The 17,559-nt window shown below is 41.6% G+C and overlaps 1 protein-coding gene across 1 annotated transcript in view; it reads left to right on the top strand.

The window, feature by feature from the left end:
• Positions 1 to 13,592, top strand: part of LOC124113177 (SCO-spondin-like) — a 63,511-nt gene extending 49,919 nt beyond the window's left edge. Inside the window, exons 34-46 of the mRNA XM_048395384.1 lie at positions 818 to 1,012; positions 1,367 to 1,564; positions 2,540 to 2,731; positions 3,298 to 3,489; positions 4,181 to 4,357; positions 6,147 to 6,344; positions 6,643 to 6,837; positions 7,681 to 7,869; positions 8,661 to 8,804; positions 9,215 to 9,564; positions 10,418 to 10,523; positions 11,753 to 11,844; positions 12,351 to 13,592. Of these exons, the coding sequence (XP_048251341.1) occupies positions 818 to 1,012; positions 1,367 to 1,564; positions 2,540 to 2,731; positions 3,298 to 3,489; positions 4,181 to 4,357; positions 6,147 to 6,344; positions 6,643 to 6,837; positions 7,681 to 7,869; positions 8,661 to 8,804; positions 9,215 to 9,564; positions 10,418 to 10,523; positions 11,753 to 11,844; positions 12,351 to 12,389 (2,267 nt within the window). The 3' untranslated portion in view covers positions 12,390 to 13,592. The remainder of the gene's footprint in view (positions 1 to 817; positions 1,013 to 1,366; positions 1,565 to 2,539; positions 2,732 to 3,297; positions 3,490 to 4,180; positions 4,358 to 6,146; positions 6,345 to 6,642; positions 6,838 to 7,680; positions 7,870 to 8,660; positions 8,805 to 9,214; positions 9,565 to 10,417; positions 10,524 to 11,752; positions 11,845 to 12,350) is intronic.
• Positions 13,593 to 17,559: the final 3,967 nt, after the last annotated feature.

Genomic DNA, 17,559 nt, shown 5'->3' with positions numbered 1-17,559 from the left:
TAAAAGGTGACACCACCATTTAACGTGAACATTCCGAAAACGTTATCCTTTTCTATCAGTCAAAATTACGAACAGGTTTAAGAACTGGTGAAATCTGACAGCGAGACACCCTTTACCTCCATAGCATTGGACGACGTTCAGACAATATTTCAGACGGTAATCATCACATTGAGAGTAGTTCAAAACTACAGTATAATAGTTGTTAAGTTATATGCTAGAAAACAGGTTTTAAACAACATTTTTTTAAAAAAAGAATCAATGGTGCCAGGTGTTATGTAATTTATGCCACGTGTGTAAAGTGTGTGTAGTTAAAAAGAGCATTGTAAGCATTACGTCTTATCAATACAGTAAACTACGGTTATAACGAACACCGATATAACTGACCGATATAAAGAACTTATTTGCCATTCGTTATATATATGCTGTATATGTGCTTATTACGAACTACGGTCATAACGAACCTAAATTAGGAAGCCCTTTGAGTTGGTTATAACCGTAGTTTACTGTACTAATAAGGCGTTTTATATTGCGCCATACCTCCACACCACGAAGCGGGCTCCATAAAGATGAATTCAAAACACACTAGATATATATTCAGAATCACGAGAAAAATACGAGAATAAATAGTCACATATTTTATATCACTAAATACAAATCAATTAGTTTTTAATTGACAAAAAGGTGGAATAAAATATGAACTTTGGCATATTTTCAAATACGTTATGATCTTAATTTCATATTTTTCTCTCCTACGTCAAAAGTACGTTAACGTACGTAAAAATGAGACAAATCTTTTTATTTTCATTTTTTGCAACAGTTGTCAGAAACGGTGGCTTAACACTCTGGTCTCAATGGACCGATCCCCCTTGCGGCATCACATGCGGGACGGGAGACGTATCACGTTCAAGATTCAGGTCCTGCACAAGTCCGGTCCCCAGCGGGGGAGGACAAGACTGTTCTGGCACTTTAGTGGAGGTGATAGCAAAGAACTGTGTCCTCTCTCCCTGCGTTGGTAAGACATTCATTATATTGAAATAAATGCTTCACAAAAAGAAAACAAACACTGGCACGAATAAAATCCTACGGTTGAAGGAATGTGTTTTACGTTTTTAGAGATATTTCAGCAATGTGCCCAGCAACACCAGAATTAGGGCTTCACGCAAATGGGAACCGAACCAGAACCAGAGAATGACAAGCTCATGCATTAGCCACTACACCACCGGTCTGTGTTGTGGACGATCCAACTGATCATTAATCCAATGACCAGTTATAGAGTGAGGTTACGGTACAATACTTAAAAAATCAAAGCATTTTTTAATTATTATACTTTTCAATACCAATTTAAATTATATTCCAATGTTGACAGTTCCGGTAAATGGAGGACTTACCCAGTGGACGCAATGGACCAATCCTACTTGTACCATCACCTGTGGTTCCGCTAACAGCCTTGTCAGATCCAGGTCCAGAAGCTGCACAAACCCTGTTCCCAGTAATGGCGGTCAGTCATGTTCTGGAGACAGAGTACAAACATCGGCTCGACCATGCATCTTTAATTCTTGTCCAGGTGAGCGTTTTTTGTGAAACGTGGTCCAGTTGTAGAGCTGAAAGTCCTGGGTTCGAACCCCGCCCGCGTCATACTAAAATACTCTAAAAGATGGAACTTGTTGTTACCCTGCCTGGCGTTCTGCATTAAGGGGCTAAAACAAGGACTGGTCGGATCGGAGTCAGTATAATGTGTCTGAGTAGGGTATTCATGTTAAACTGCGGCAGGGTATCTCAGTGGGTTAGCACCATAAATCGGCATCAGTTCGGACTAGTCCAAGCAGCCACACACACACGTGCATGCGCGCCGCTATATGTGCAATAATCATGGACGCGACGTTAAACCCCATTTCACCTCATTGTCTAGTGGACGGTGGCCTGACCCACAAGTATACACAGAACGTTTCTAAGCAAGCAGTATGTTTGTCATTGTCTAGTGGACGGTGGCCTAACCCACAATTATACACAGACCGTTTCTAAGCAAGCAGCATGTTTGGCATTGTCTAGTGGACGGTGGCCTGGCCCACAATTATACACAGAACGTTTCTAAGCAAGCAGTATGTTTGTCATTGTCTAGTGGACGGTGGCCTGGCCCACAATTATACACAGAACGTTTCTAAGCAAGCAGTATGTTTGTCATTGTCTAGTGGATGGTGGCCTGACCCATAATTATATTCAGAACGTTTCTAAGCAAGCAGCATATTTGTCATTGTCTAGTGGACGGTGGCCTGGCCCACAATTATACACAGAACGTTTCTAAGCAAGCAGTATGTTTGTCATTGTCTAGTGGACGGTGGCCTGGCCCACAATTATACACAGAACGTTTCTAAGCAAGCAGTATGTTTGTCATTGTCTAGTGGACGGTGGCCTGACCCACAATTATACACAGAACGTTTCTAAGCAAGCAGCATGTTTGTCATTGTCTAGTGGGCGGTGGCCTGACCCAAAATTATACACAGAACGTTTCTAAGCAAGCAGCATGTTTGACATTGTCTAGTGGACGGTGGCTTGACGTTCTGGACACAGTGGACTAATCCACCTTGCGGCATCAGTTGTGGAACAAGAACTGACTTGACACGAACACGGACCAGGAGCTGCACCAACCCTCCTCCCAGCAATGGTGGACAAGGCTGCACTGGTCCGTTCCTGGATGTAACACAGCAAATCTGTTCCTTCTCCGCTTGTGTTGGTAAGTAGCGTCTACCGCACCTTGCCCCGTGGGGAGTCAAGAATTGAATTGGTCCTGAGAAACCTGTGCTTGTTGGAAGACCCTCTTAATGAATCAGGTGGTCAGTGTCTTGGTAGATTGCCATCGCAATGTTACACTGTTTGACATTGCACATTATATCAACCACTGGTTTGTTTGACCTAGACACGATTATTTGCGTGAAGCTACTGCGGTGTAAAACAATATATAGCAAACCTTTCAAAAGTAGCTTTTAATATAAATAGTTGTAAATATGAAACTGCTACTGCGGTGTAAGACAATATTTAGGAAACATTTGAAAAGAAGCGTTGTATATAAATACAATAAACTACGTTTATAACACACGTGCTTATAACGAACTAACGGATATAACGAACTTATTTTTAGTCCCGGTCATTTGCTGTATATATGCTGTATATATGCTCATAACAACCTAAAATTAGTGGTCCCTTTGAGTTCGTTTTAACCGTAGTTTACTGTATTTGTAAATTGAAACATTCAATGTCTCCATATTTATTACTTACCAACCAAAATAATTATATATCCAGTGAATGGCGCTTATACCGAATGGACTCAATGGACTGCACCTTCCTGTGGCATCACCTGTGGCTCCACCAACAGCCGTGTCAGGTCACGAACCAGAAGCTGCACCAACCCTGCTCCCAGTAACGGCGGACAACAATGCTTCGGTAACACGCTTGAAACATCGAGTACCCAGTGTGTCTTCAGTGCTTGTCCAGGTGTGTATTTGTTGAGGTATTGCTCATATTATGTAAAACATTTGCTTCAGATGCTTCATAGTGCTTCGGGGGAGGTCGGGCAGTCTTGTGGTTAAAGCGCTCGCTCGTCACGCCGAAGACCCGGGTTCGATTCCCGACATGGGTAGGATGTGTGAATTCCATTTTTTGGGTCCTCCGCCGTGATATTACTGGAATATTGCTAAAAGCTGCGTAACACCATACTCACTCACTCATAGTGTTTCATGGCATTTGACAGAACTTACCATACACATGAGCCACCGTGAAAATCCGGGTTAGAATTGGTCTTCATCAACCCATGCTTGTTGTAAAAGGTGACTTTTGGGATGGGTGGCCCGGGTCGCTGACTTGGTTGATCCCAAGTGCGTAGATTGATGCTGGTGTGCCAAAATCAGCAACATGTGGTTCATAATCTGTAACACCGACTGTGACAGTGTGGAGTTCAATTGTTTGATAGGCATTACTTAGAAGTTGGCGGGTGACAAAGTAGACAATTTATGGATAACAACTTCTTTAATATACTATCACAGCAATGTTTCGGATAGACCTGTATACCCAAGCAAGTCTCAAGTAGACACAATATATGGATATAACTTTCTTTAATATACCACCACAGCGAGATGTTTCAAGCAAGACAGGATAATGTGAGCATGTTATTTATCTTTGTCCCCAGTGGATGGTGGCCTGACCCTCTGGACCGAGTGGACCAACCCCCCTTGCAGCAGCGCGTGTGTGATTCGGACTCGAACCAGGAGCTGCACCAACCCACCTCCCAGCAATGGCGGTCTGAACTGTACTGGAGCTCTGCTGGGGGTAGTGAAGAAGACATGTGATAACGTCCCTTGTCTCGGTACGGACAACCTATTGTATATGCTCAGTTTCTAGGAACAACGTGCAACCTTCTGCATTGTTAGGATTATATCATTATTTTGTAAGAAAGTTCTCTAGTTTCAGCATTGATGACCTATTGAACGTTTCATGTTCATTTAATGTTCAAATTTGTGATTGTGTTAGATTACACGGAAGGGTATATATCAATTATGTTTATTACTCGCCCGTTGCAGATACCATTGTTTAATAACATCAAGCTGTTATTACATTAGTGTTTAATACCACGTTGCGTGCTTATGTACCGCTGGGCCTAGTGTCACTAACAAATGTTTGAGCACCATTAGCTATCATCAACCTGTATGGTCCGAATGTTGACGACCCTACCTTTTACAACGATCTTGAAACAGCGATAAAATCACTAAATAGCGATCATATAATTATCTTTGGGGATTGGAATATAGTTTAAAATTATTACTTTGACACCTTCAATTATAAACTCAATAATAATCCAAAGGCGAGAGATAGAATAATGAAATTAAAAGATGAAATTGACTTAGTTGACCCTTGGCGAGAGAGATACCCGAATGAAAAAAGATACACCTGGCGCCAACCATCTCCATTGAAGCAAGCTAGACTTGATTACTTTCTTGTGTCGAATATACTCATATCTAAGATTAATCAGTTAACCGAGGACATGGATGCGACTAACGACATTGAAGCCAAATCTGAGATACTAAAGGAAATTGATACAATAAATGTAAAATTAGAATATATTAATAAGATCAAAACGCAAGGGCTTATGATAAGGGCAAAAGTAAACGCAGACGAAAAGGGGGAAAAACCAACCAAATATTTCTTATTGTTAGAGTCTAGAAATTTCCTAAATAAATCTTTCTCTTGTCTGCAAAACGAGTATGGAGATGTTTTTACAAATCAGCAGGAAATTCAAGAAGAAATTAGAAAATTCTATTCCAAACTATCATACGAAAAATGATGTTAGTAATGTTGATCTTGAACATTTATTGAAGGATTGTAAAGTGCCTAAGCTGGATAAAACCTTATCATCATCGCTAGAAGGCAAACTTGAATATGAAGAACTACTGAAGTGTTTGAAAAATGATAAAAGCCCCGGTTCCGATGGTTTTACTGCTGAATTTCTTTAAAAGATTTGGTCAGATATCAACAACTTTTTAATCCGATCTATAAATCAATCATATGATAAAGGTGAATTGTCCTTAACTCTAAAAAGGGGACTTATTACTTGCATTCCAAAAGGTAACAAACCAAATATGTTTTTGAAAAACTGGAGATCTATCTCACTTTTTTCAGTTTTTTACAAAATAGCTTCTCTTGCTATTTCCAAAAGAATTAAATCTGTGCTCCATATATTAATTAGCGACGACCAAAAAGGCTTTATGTCTGGTAGGTGTTAGAATAGGTCTTCAGCAATCCATGCTTGTCATGAGTGGCGACTATGCTTGTCGTAAGATGGCTATCGGGATCGGGTGGTCAGACTCGCTGGCTTGGTTAATGCATGTCATCGTATCCAAAACTCGCGTTGACCGATGCTCGTGATATCACTCACTGGATTGTCTGGTCCCGATTCGATTATTTTCAGACCAACCGCCGTCATATAGCTGGGATAATGCTGAGTGCAGCGTTAAAAAACAATAAAACCCAACAAATTTAACCTTATGGAAAATCGTTTTTTGATGTTTTGTCTCTTCCTATAGCCTTCAACCTGCTTTTTCAGTGAAGAGAGTATACATTAAGCAAGGATGCGTCGTTATCATCTTACACATGTTCAGTTCCAGTGAATGGCAGTTTCACGCAATGGACGGAGTGGACAGGACCTCCGTGTAGCGTCACGTGCGGAGCCGGGCCGAGCGTGGTCAGAAGGAGGTCACGGTCGTGTACAAACCCCCCTCCAAGTAACGGGGGCAACGGCTGTTTCGGGGATGTCTTGCAGACAATATCAACACCTTGCAGCTTCCCAGAATGTGGAGGTATGGACTTCCACTGTTTTAGGAGACTGTGCTCCATCTATCTATTATCTATTATTGCATGCATGTATGTAAAGACGCATTTCATAAGTGGATTAGTATCTATTATTTCATGCATGTATGTTTAGACGCATTTGATAAGTGGATAGGTATCTATCATTGCATGTATGTATGTTAAGACGCATTTGATAAGTGGATAAGTATCTATTATTGCAAACATGTATGTTAAGACGAATTTGATAAGTGGATAATTATATTTTATTGCATGCATGTATGATAGAACTTATTGGCTCTTCAACAGGGCTCTGTACGTCAGTAACGTATCGAGACGGCATTGGCTACCGCTACCACCCTACTGACTGCGACAAGTACATCCAGTGCTACAACAACCCCAATGGCAACGTTGTTGCTATGTACAGGAGATGTCCGTTTGGTAAATTCTGGAACCAAGTCACATTCCAATGTGACGATTCCTGGAGGGTTGTGTGTCCACACGGTAAGCAAGCGTATTCTCAAATCTTAAAGCAGGTCAGTTGAAAGCATACAGTCCAGTACCACGGTGAGACTTCCCTGGGACAGAGTCTCAAGCATAGAAAGAAAGGCATATGTTTAACATATCAGTTCTCATGTCTATCAAGACGTTCAAGCAACCTAAAAGTGTCAGAAAGCATTCATTGATTTCTATGAGGTGGTTGGAGGGTTTTCTAATGAATAGTTTGTTCAGAAATACGCACAAAATGATTACTTTGTTGGCAATGGTGAAACAATTATTATTGTGTTAATAGTGCAAATGAATAGGTTGTTTGATGGTGCTCAGAAAATATATAGTTTGTTGGATTCAGCTCGGCAATTTATTTTTTATTTCAAATAAATCCCCCACACCGCAATACAAGGATGCTCCCTTAGTGTTACACTAACAGATAACAAGAAAGTCACTCAGAAATTTGTTGTTTAAAGCCGCCCTCGGCACTATTCCAGCTATATGACGGTGGTCCGTAAATAATCGGGTCTGGACCAGACAATCAAGTGACTGATGTAATGAACATCGATATACGCGGCTGGGGTACGATGACATGCATCAACCAAGTCAACGACCACCCGATCCTGTTAGTCGCCTCTTACGACAAGCATAGTCGCCCTTTACAGCAAGCATGTGTTCCTGAAAACCTTTTCTTACCCGCATTTTTACGGGGCCAATCCAGAGCGTAACTCTGTGCTTTGATCAGTTAAATCTCGTCCCATTGTTATGACTGTTTGGAAAGATCCCCTTGACAAGGATAAGGGCGACAGCACCACATGTTAAGCACAGTATTGTAACACAAGCACATTCTCTCCACAGACAAGTGCAAGGACAACAGCACTGCGACCTTCAACCTTCTGGGCAGCTGCCGTGCATACTGGGAGTGTGACACTAACTTCGTGGCAGTGCCCAAGTGTTGCGGCGTGGGATACAGCTATGTGCATCGCGAGGGATGCAAGCCTAACCTCTTCTGTCGGGATCTGTGTCCCACTGCATGTGAAGACAGAGGTTAGTAGGTTTGCACTCGTATGTCAGTGGTTAGGTATGAGAGTCAGCGAGAGAACGATAGACGGTGAGACAGACCGATAGAGAGAAAGCGAGAGAACGAGAGACGTGAGACAGACCGATAGAGAGAGACCAAGAGATCGAGAAAACGGTGATACAGACCGACAGAGAGAAGGCGAGAGAACGATAGACGGTGAGACAGACCGATAGAGAGAGAGAGAACAAGAGACGGTGAGACAGACTGGTAGAGAGAAAGCGAGAGAACGAGAGACGGTGAGACAGACCGATAGAGAGAAGGCGAGAGAACAAGAGACGGTGAGACAGACCGAGAGAGAGAAAGTAAGAGACGGTGAGACAGAACGAGAGAGAGAGAGAGAGATAGAGAGAGAGAGCGAGAGAACAAGAGACGGTGAAACAGACCTAGAGAGAGAAGGCGGGAGATCGAGAGAATGGTGAGACAGACCGATAGAGAGAAAGCGAGAGAACAAGAGACGATGAGACAGAACGAGAGAGAGAGAGAGAGACAGAGAGAGAGAACGAGAGACGGTGAGACAGACCGAGAGAGAGAGAGAACAAGAGACCGTGAGACAGACCGATAGAGAGAAGGCGAGAGAACGAGAGACGGTAAACAGACCGATAGAGAGAAGGCGAGAGAACGAGTTGGAGACAAACAGACAGACAAACCATACTTAACAACACGATGCAACAACTCGCATAAATTTCGGCGACCCTTTTATCTGTTTTCAAGTCTATTTCATGTGTGTTCATGCGTTGTCATTTGTGTTGTGTTTCAGATCTCTGCGACAAGCGGCCCGACTGGAACGCCAACCCAGCCACGTACAACATGTCTGTCGGCATTCTCGGCTGGGTACCCACCTCATGTGCTGCCGGAACTCAGTTCGACATCACCAACTGTGGCTGCAGTGCTCTCAACCAATGTAACATAGCTTTCTATCGTTATTAATACCATCAACAGTTCTATTGTTGGCAACAAAATACGTTACAATGACTAAAGGGACATAATATACCTATATATGCATGTATTAATTTGGTAATGCTACATTTGGAACTATTGAAATACTAAAATATGTGTTCTTGCTACCTTGCTAGATACAATAGCCTGTGTAGATTGCAAGCACCTGTTTATTGGTGAGATTCGAAATGAGACACCAGTCTGCGCTGCATTCGTTATCCTTAAAGGCGCCCTGTCGCTGTTCTTGCATCACACGCCTCCATCCACTAGCTATTCACTGTGTTCACTAGTAACGTCTTCGTTTCTGACAGTCTGTATGACCCCCAACACTAAAGTATTCACTATGTTCACTAGTAACGTCTTTGTTTCTGACAGTCTGTTCGGCCTCCAACGCTGTCACCTTCACCGCGGGAAGTAGCTTAACGTCAGCCCTAGCATCATGGCTTGAACTCTCTAATGTCGAGGTTTCCAACGGAATCGCCAACTTCAACGGCAGCAGTCGGCTTGTAGCCACAGTCACCATGCCAACTGCGTCAACCGCTAACCCTTTGATCATCCGCTTCCGGTATCGTGAATCTGGCGCTGTGTTCGGACGTCGAGTGCTGGTCAGCACAAGTGACTGTAAGAATGGCAGCAGCCTGGTCATTGCTGTGGACAGTTACACCATGACCTTTGAACTGACGTCTTGGTATAACTGGGCAGTCACGTTACCTGTGTCCATGGCGGTAGGTCATTCAAAACTATAAATGTTCAATGTTTCATCCACCCTCAATGTCTCAAGGACTCGCATTTCGGTAAACCTACACTGACCCCTGGATGCACTCCAATGCCCTTGTTTCTCATTCACATTTTAGACTCGTGAAGACCCGGGGTAGAAAAGGTCTTCAGTGACCCATGCTTGCCGTAAAAGGCGTCTAACGGGTTCCGGCGGTCAGACTCGCTGACTTGGTTCATGCATGTCATCGTATCCCAATTGCGCAAAACGATGATAATGATGTCAATCACTGGATTGTCTAGTCCAGACTCGATTACAGACCGCCGTCATATAGCTGTAATATTGCTGAGAGCGGCGTTAAACAAACAAACAAACAAACAAACTTACACTAACATTTAACCGAGCAATCAAACGTCGAGATGAGTAAAATTGGTAAGGGAGGCCTTGCTTCCGTCATTTATAATGGACGAGAACATATCCTTTCAATTAAAAGCATTTTTCAGAGCTTTCAATTTGTGTCAGTCAGTTTTTCAATGTTGAATTTCTCACAATCTGTCGTAATCGATGGGACTGGCCGCCATGTTATTGAAATCGTCAACGGAACATTGACGCTGGTTTGTAACTCGCATTCTGATTGGTCCGTTTGACAAAGTAGCGTTGTAAATCAAATTGGTTTTCCACTTACACGTCTAAGACACTCTTAAATGTTACATGAGGGTGAATGCTTGTCTGAGTTTGTCTGGGTTTTGTGTGTACCCTAACCATACCTTAAGGAACAGAAAAACATAAAGTTTGTTTATTCCGTACAATGTCCAGGTTTTCGACCATTTCTCCTTGTCTATGATACTGACTCTCTACTGTAGGGCTTCTCCCGTGACGACTGGAAGACGGTGACATTTTCGTACGCGGGCTATGACATGTTGGCTGTAGTGGAGAGTGCCACGCTGAAGTATGCTGCCAAGGTTCATGGTGAGTAGCCAGTAGCTAATCACATCAACGGGATTGGAATGAGTGAGTGAGTGAGTGGGGTTTAACGCCGCTTTGTAAGCTTAATGTAGGAGGAACAACGGGATTGAAATTACTTTCTCCTGAAAAGTGAGTGAGTGAGTTAGGATTAACGCTGTTTTTAACAGCATTCAAATTATCTTGGCGTGTCCGCTTAATGTTGGAGTGAGCCTGAAGTGATGCGGTCTCAGATGTTTAGCACTTTGGTGAAACCCAAGAGCACGAGTATTGTGCTGACAAACCCAAAAATATAATCAGGGGGAATTGGGTTTCGAATCCGAGATTTTTGGTGTGCCCAAGGGAGGCAACGCTGCACAGCGATTTGCGGCGCCTGAGACCATTGGACCACCCGTACCAACCTCTTGTTGTTTTACGCCGCACTCAGCAATATTACAGCTATAACGTCGGTCTGGACCAGACAATCCAGTGATTCACATGTTTGGAGCACGAAATTGGGATCGATGACAAGCATCAACCAAGTCAGCGAGCCTGACCACCCCATCCCGTTAGTTACGACAAGCATAGTCGCCTTTTACGGCAAGCATGGGTGGCTGAAGACCTATTCTACCCCGGATCTTCACGGGTTCCCCCCTCTGGTGAAAAGGATTTGACTTACAATCGTATGAGAAAATATGCGAGGAAGGATAGACGTGTAGGGTTGTATAAATGCTTTAATGTGGTGATCCACGAGGGGTGAGGTGGACTGGTTGTCCCCTTGGAGATAACAGTGTCGCACGAAAAGACTTGACATAATTCTGACAATAGAGGAAACGTGTCAAATGAGGCATATATTGTTGACTTCAGTCGATTATCATTGAGAGATTTGTTTTGTTTGTTTCCTGTTTTACGCCGCACGTCGATCTGTAAATAATCGAGTCTGGACCAGACAATCCATTGATTGACACCATGAGCATCTGTTTACATTATTGGGCTATGATGACATGCATCAACCAAGTCTGCGAGCCTGACCACCTGGTCACGTTAGTCGCCTCTTACGACAAGCATGGGTTGCTGAAGATCAGTTCTAAGCCGAATTTCCAAGGGGTCACCGAGAGCTTATGCCAATAGTGTACTTATATCTTAACATCAACAACATCGGTCAAAAGCTGTCGCATTGTTATCTGATTAAATTATGATGCAACACTGGAATAAAGCAAAATGACATAAACATAAAGATTTTTTTTTTATTTCAGCGCCACAGTCAACCATTATGCAGTGTGGCCTGACATTCGGAACAGACTCCAAGAACGATGCTACCAACAACTTCATTGGGCAGCTTGATCAGGTATATATTTCATGTGTGGTATATCAGGAATATATCCTCTCTATGCAACAATAAAGGAAATAATGTATTTCATGTGTGGCGTATTGGTCAATAATATAGCCTTTCTATTTGACACTACACGAAAAACTGTATTTCCCCATTTGGAAATGAACACTTATTAGGCATACATTCCAGGACAATGTTCAGATGTCGATTTTTTTAATTGGATTTGATTGTTATGAACTGTGTTGCCCAGGCCTTGTGTGCATGGTGTGAAAGGTTGTGTTTTAGTTGGAAAAAGATTAGAATGTAAACACATTTGTTAAGTCAAACTGGTGCTTGAAACATTCAATTTCTGTATTTCGTAATGACTATGTCATGTTGTGAACATAAGCAATTTCTCTCGATTTAATAACTGTCTAATTTATATATTTTTCTATGGGAATATAAAGTAAACGATGCTTGTGTTCCGGGTGTATGTCTGAGCCATAACCGAAGTTCCCTAAAATAAATGTGTGCTGTTTCAGTTATCGCTGTACCAGTGTGACCCAGGCAACCTGTATTAATGGATGCTACGGTGGGGGAAACACACGACAATCAACAGACTGTGACGTCACATTCAACCTGAGACCAAATACGCAATCAAATCAGACACAGCCGTCACTCATATAGAAGACCTCTGTGTCTGTTTATAACTTCCCCTAATTTTAAAAGCGGCGTTAAACCTAACTCACTCACTCACTTATAACTTGCCAAAGAGATGGAAGAAAATAAAAGAAATGAAAGAGACACGTACATGACATTACAACCTGTCTACGATATAATTTTGACAAGATTCATTCCGAAAATACAACTTGATCTTCTGTCAATGTATAATTAAACTGCCCGGCAAAGAAATATACACCCATGTTTGATGGTGACAAAGAAATAAACAAACAATCTGTGGAAATACATCTGGCTGGTGGGTGGACCTGCATAATCATCATCTGACAATGTTTGTTTTGTTTGTTTGTTGTTTAGTGTGAACTCAGCAATATTCAGCAATATGACTACGGTCTGCAAATACTCGAAGTCTGGATCAGACAATCCAGTGATTGACATCATGAGCATCGATCCACGCAATTGCGATCGATGACATGCATCAACCAAGTCAGCGAGCCTGACCACCCAATCCCGTTAGTCGCCTCTTACGACAAGCATAATCGTCTGTTACGGCAAGCATGGGTTGCTGAAGACCTTTTCTACCCCGATCGTCACGGGTCGTTTCAGTAACGGTATTGATTTCTTGGTTATGTCCAATATCCGAGTGTATCCTTTCCTCCGCCCGGCAGTTTAGTATCGGAAACTCTGCTGATATAAAATGTATCACATGCAACGCCACACTGCTCAAATGTTTGATTGGGTTAGTTATTAGGTAATGTTTATGAGAGAGGGAAAGCGATTTCCATGCACAGAATTAAAGAATGACATTATATGATAAAGAGGTTATCTCGCTTGTGTGTTTGGGGAGGGCAAATATCCTGCATTAGGAATTAACATTGTATTTAGCGAGCCTATATTACCTATATACTGTATACCGAAACTTATCTTGACAGTCTGCCAATATTATAGTACATACAATTAGTTCTCACTCATCTTATAAAGGTTGTTAATGTGGTCGTTGTAAAGTGTATCATATTTTGTTACAAAAATAAAGCTTTTAACACTGTTCACTGTATATGCCAATTGTTGTTGAACTGTATTCAAATAAATAATATTTTCGTAATTTCCATGAAATTGTTGGTTTAATTATTCATATCATAGTCATTGGTGATAGATCCTGGCCTGCTGGTGTGTATGCGACGGTAGCCTCATGTTCATCTTGCTCAAACGTTGTTGCACCATGCCAGGTCTACATCTAGCTTTCAAAATGTCATGGTACGAGGGTGGCTGAAAAGTTCTGAACCCAATTACGTTCGTATGTATTAAGTACAATACCTCCAATGCTTACAGGCTGCATTTGAACGAAATACACAACCAGGCAGCATATTTCTGTTTCTGCAAACTATTCTCTGTTGATAAAAAAACAACAAAATTTGCGACCGTGCTGTTGTGAATGATATATTTCCAATGGAACAAGCAAACGGGAACAGCCAGCCATGGGGATGTGTCAGCTTTAGGGGTGGATTGTCCTTTCTTTGCCACTGTTGAGAGGTAGGCTGTGGACTTCAAGAGGGGAAGAGAGGTCTTTAAAGATGATCCAACACCAAGGTGACCTTCAACTTCCACCGCTAAGGAAATATTGAAAAATACAATTGATGCGGACAATCAAAGCCTCGGCACAAGTCACAGCCAATGCAGTAGTGATCTCTCATGGGAGAATTGAGAACATTCTGGGAAATGAACTGGGCATGACAAAAGTTTCAGCACGTTAGGGGTTTCGGCTCCTGGTCAGAACACTTCACGTTTATCGTATCTGTCATGAGCATTTACGTCGTGTTGATGCAGATCCAGCATAATTTGGTCGGAATCTGAAGAGTCAAAGCAGAGGAAACATCAAACGCCTCGTCCAAAGAAGGAAATTTGTTTCAAAGCACTGGATCGCCGTCATGTAGCTGGAATATTGCTGAGTGCGGCGTTAAACAACAAACAAATTCAAAGTATAGGAAATATACAATCTCAGACTTATGTCTTTTGATATCAAATATATCAACACTCGTTGATAAAAGTGAAAAACATCCAACGTCATTCTTCAAACTTTTTCAGTTTGTAGATAGAATATCTCAACCGAGTGCTTTTGAGTTTTGACGAGTTGATAAAAGCGGAAAGCCAGTGGGAGCCAGTTTTGGATGATAAAACATCAAAGATCTCCAAAGTCTGTTTGTTTGTTTGTTTGTTGTTTAAAGCCGCCCTCGGCACTATTCCAACTATATGACGGCGGTCTGTAAATAATCGAGTCTGGTCCAGACAATCCAGTGATTAATACCATGAGCATCGATCCATGCAATTGGGATCGATGATATGCATCAACCAAGTCAGCGAGTCTGACCACCCGATCCCGTTAGTCGCCTCTTACGACAAGCATGGGTTGCTGCAGACCAATTCTAACCCGGAATCTTCACGCCAGTATTAAGTCTTGACAAGGAAACCAAGGGTTGATGTAATGAGAACTGCCATATGACGCTGGATACAATGACCTGCTATCAATCAAGTCACCAAACCTGACAGTCCCATGCAATTTAGTGCCTATCAACGAAACAATACAACTATTATGAGGTATGAGGTGTGTGTGTGTGTGTGTGTGTGCGTGTGTGCGTGTGTGTGTTTGCGTGCACATATGCTTGATTGCATACATGCATGCGTGCTTGTGTTGTTTAACTCTTCACTCATCAATAAGACAGATATATGATGACAGCCAAAAAATTCAACCAGACAATCCTGTGATTGCTATTGTGAATGACGATCCTCACAGTTGGGGTATGATGACATGCCAAGTCTCTGATCCCTGAAGTTGCCTCTTAAGACCCGCATAGGAAGCAGGGGACCAATTCTAACGCGAATCCTCACCATTTAGTAGCCTCTCACAACAAGCAATGGCTTGGACTACCCGGGTGATATCAAGTAAGCTCTCGTCTGATGTGTCAAGGAAAAAACACAGTTTAATTATTGCAACTCGCTGTTTCAATCGACGAAAGAATGAATAAACTGTCATGTCAGTTCTTATTGACATTTTTAGATAATTTTGAGTTTTGTTGGGGAAAATGAGGGTGAAAGCAGATTAAATTGTTGAAAGTTAGATTTTCAGTCGGCTGAAAGAATGTTGATGCGATAGCTATGTTTGTTTCTTTGTTGATTAATGCTGCACTCAGCAATATTCCAGCTATATGACGGAGATCTGATCGCGATAGCTATAATAACAGTGAACTATGCGAGAATATCATGGATGTAAGTAAGCTTTGGTAGAAAAAGGGACAGTATGTCGACGGTTTTGTGTTTTTAAGTCATGCAAGAAACAATTTCCGAGCATGACCTCAAATGCTCGATTCACTTTATCAAACCAAAAAATAGAGCTCCATACACGGACATATTGAAGAGAAACCTTTTGTGTTTTTCTTAATGCCCCATTTCACTACGATCATGAATATCCCGAATCGTCCGGAATCAGAAACTTTCAAATTTTGTGATGATTCGGGCAATAATGCAAACTTTTGTGTCTAATCGGGTTGAAAAATATGAAGAAGGCCAGGAATCGGTTAAGAAACATGTACGAATTACAAGATTTATGTACGGATCATGCACAAATTGTAAGAATCATCTATGAGTAAGTTACGAATATGCCGAATGTTGTTCTTTCTTAATTCTTACATGATTCGCAGTTGACTCTGGACATTCGTGGCTGTTTTGGGATGTTTTCAGGTCAAGAACAAGAAATTTGGGGAACGAATCGCTAAGTATAGCCAAGACTGCAAATGAATCGATTGCAAAGCTGTTACGGAACATAAGAATTAATTACGAATGGATTACGATAGAGCCATGAAATTTCAATTTGGGGACCCTTCCATGGAAGTTTTTGACAAACAAAATATTCTCGCCGATTCGACGAACTTCGCGAAATGTCCGAATGTTTTGGAATCAAATAAGACTTATTTAAGAATTTCAAGAAATGACTGAGATTTATCCTATTTCCTATTGTGGGTGATTCTGGATATCCGTTGTCGTAGAAAAATGCGGGCATAAGGATGAGTTACAAAATACCAATTGCCAGCTTGATTAGATTAGAAGCTAGTGTTTATCAAAGCCTAAACTAACTATGCCTTGGTCTTAAGAAGCTGATCACCCTCCTACCTAGAGTTCCTTGCGGCCAGCCAAGTTCCTTAGTCACACCTTGTCTCACCTCTCCGCATCAATGATATTCACCTACAGGTAAGTGTTTCTCATTGTCTCTCCTCTCCACATTAATGACATTCACCTACAGGTAAGTGTTTCTCATTGTCTCACCTCTCTGCGTTTATAATATTAAACTACAGGTGAGTGTTTCTCTTGTGATGTCCACAAAATGTTATGGTATAGTGTGAAATGTTTCAAAATTCATTTGACTGGCAGTTTGCATTTTCCTCGTATAATGAAAATATTCTCTATTATTTTTACTCATACGCATACAATTATTTTGAACAAAGTGATATTCAACATTTTTACTAAGTTCTTTGTTCATTTTACTAGGAAACCAGACTATATACTCTTTTTTCAAAATTGGAAAGAAACAATTGATGACCGTATTTGGTTGGTTTGACATCAATGATATAATATATACCCTGTGGTAATTCTCGCCATCTGATTGCTTGTAATTCTCCATTATTGTATTCTTATGTAAGCATTCGTCTAAATATGATCCAACAATAGGACGCAATCTATTTTTAATCTCCAACCAGTTCTTTGGTTTTCGCGCGGAATAATTGACGTGCTTGTTGTCTCCCCTGTTCTATCAACTTTTTTCTCGTCTTCGCTAATACCACTGGTCTTATGAGAATTTGATCGAATCTCCTGCTTCTTTACGTTGTATTTGGGGAGTTCTGACAGCACTAAACGAAACTCCTCCTCGGATATCTTACAATCAGCCAGTGCTGTTGAAATATGATACTCAAGGCTATTCATCTTTGCTTTGGCGAGTATCCAAATATTATCATGTTATAATGCTTTCTTTTGCAAGTTACGAGAAATATATTTTATCGCTATTCCGGGCAGTCTACTTCCATGCCA

Source organism: Haliotis rufescens, unplaced genomic scaffold (genome assembly GCF_023055435.1).
Source record: "Haliotis rufescens isolate VD_foot unplaced genomic scaffold, xgHalRufe1.0.p SCAF_14, whole genome shotgun sequence".
Classification (NCBI taxonomy): Eukaryota; Metazoa; Mollusca; class Gastropoda; order Lepetellida; family Haliotidae; genus Haliotis; species Haliotis rufescens.
Note: the sequence above shows the minus strand (reverse complement) of the source record. Positions and strands in the feature narration are given on the sequence as shown.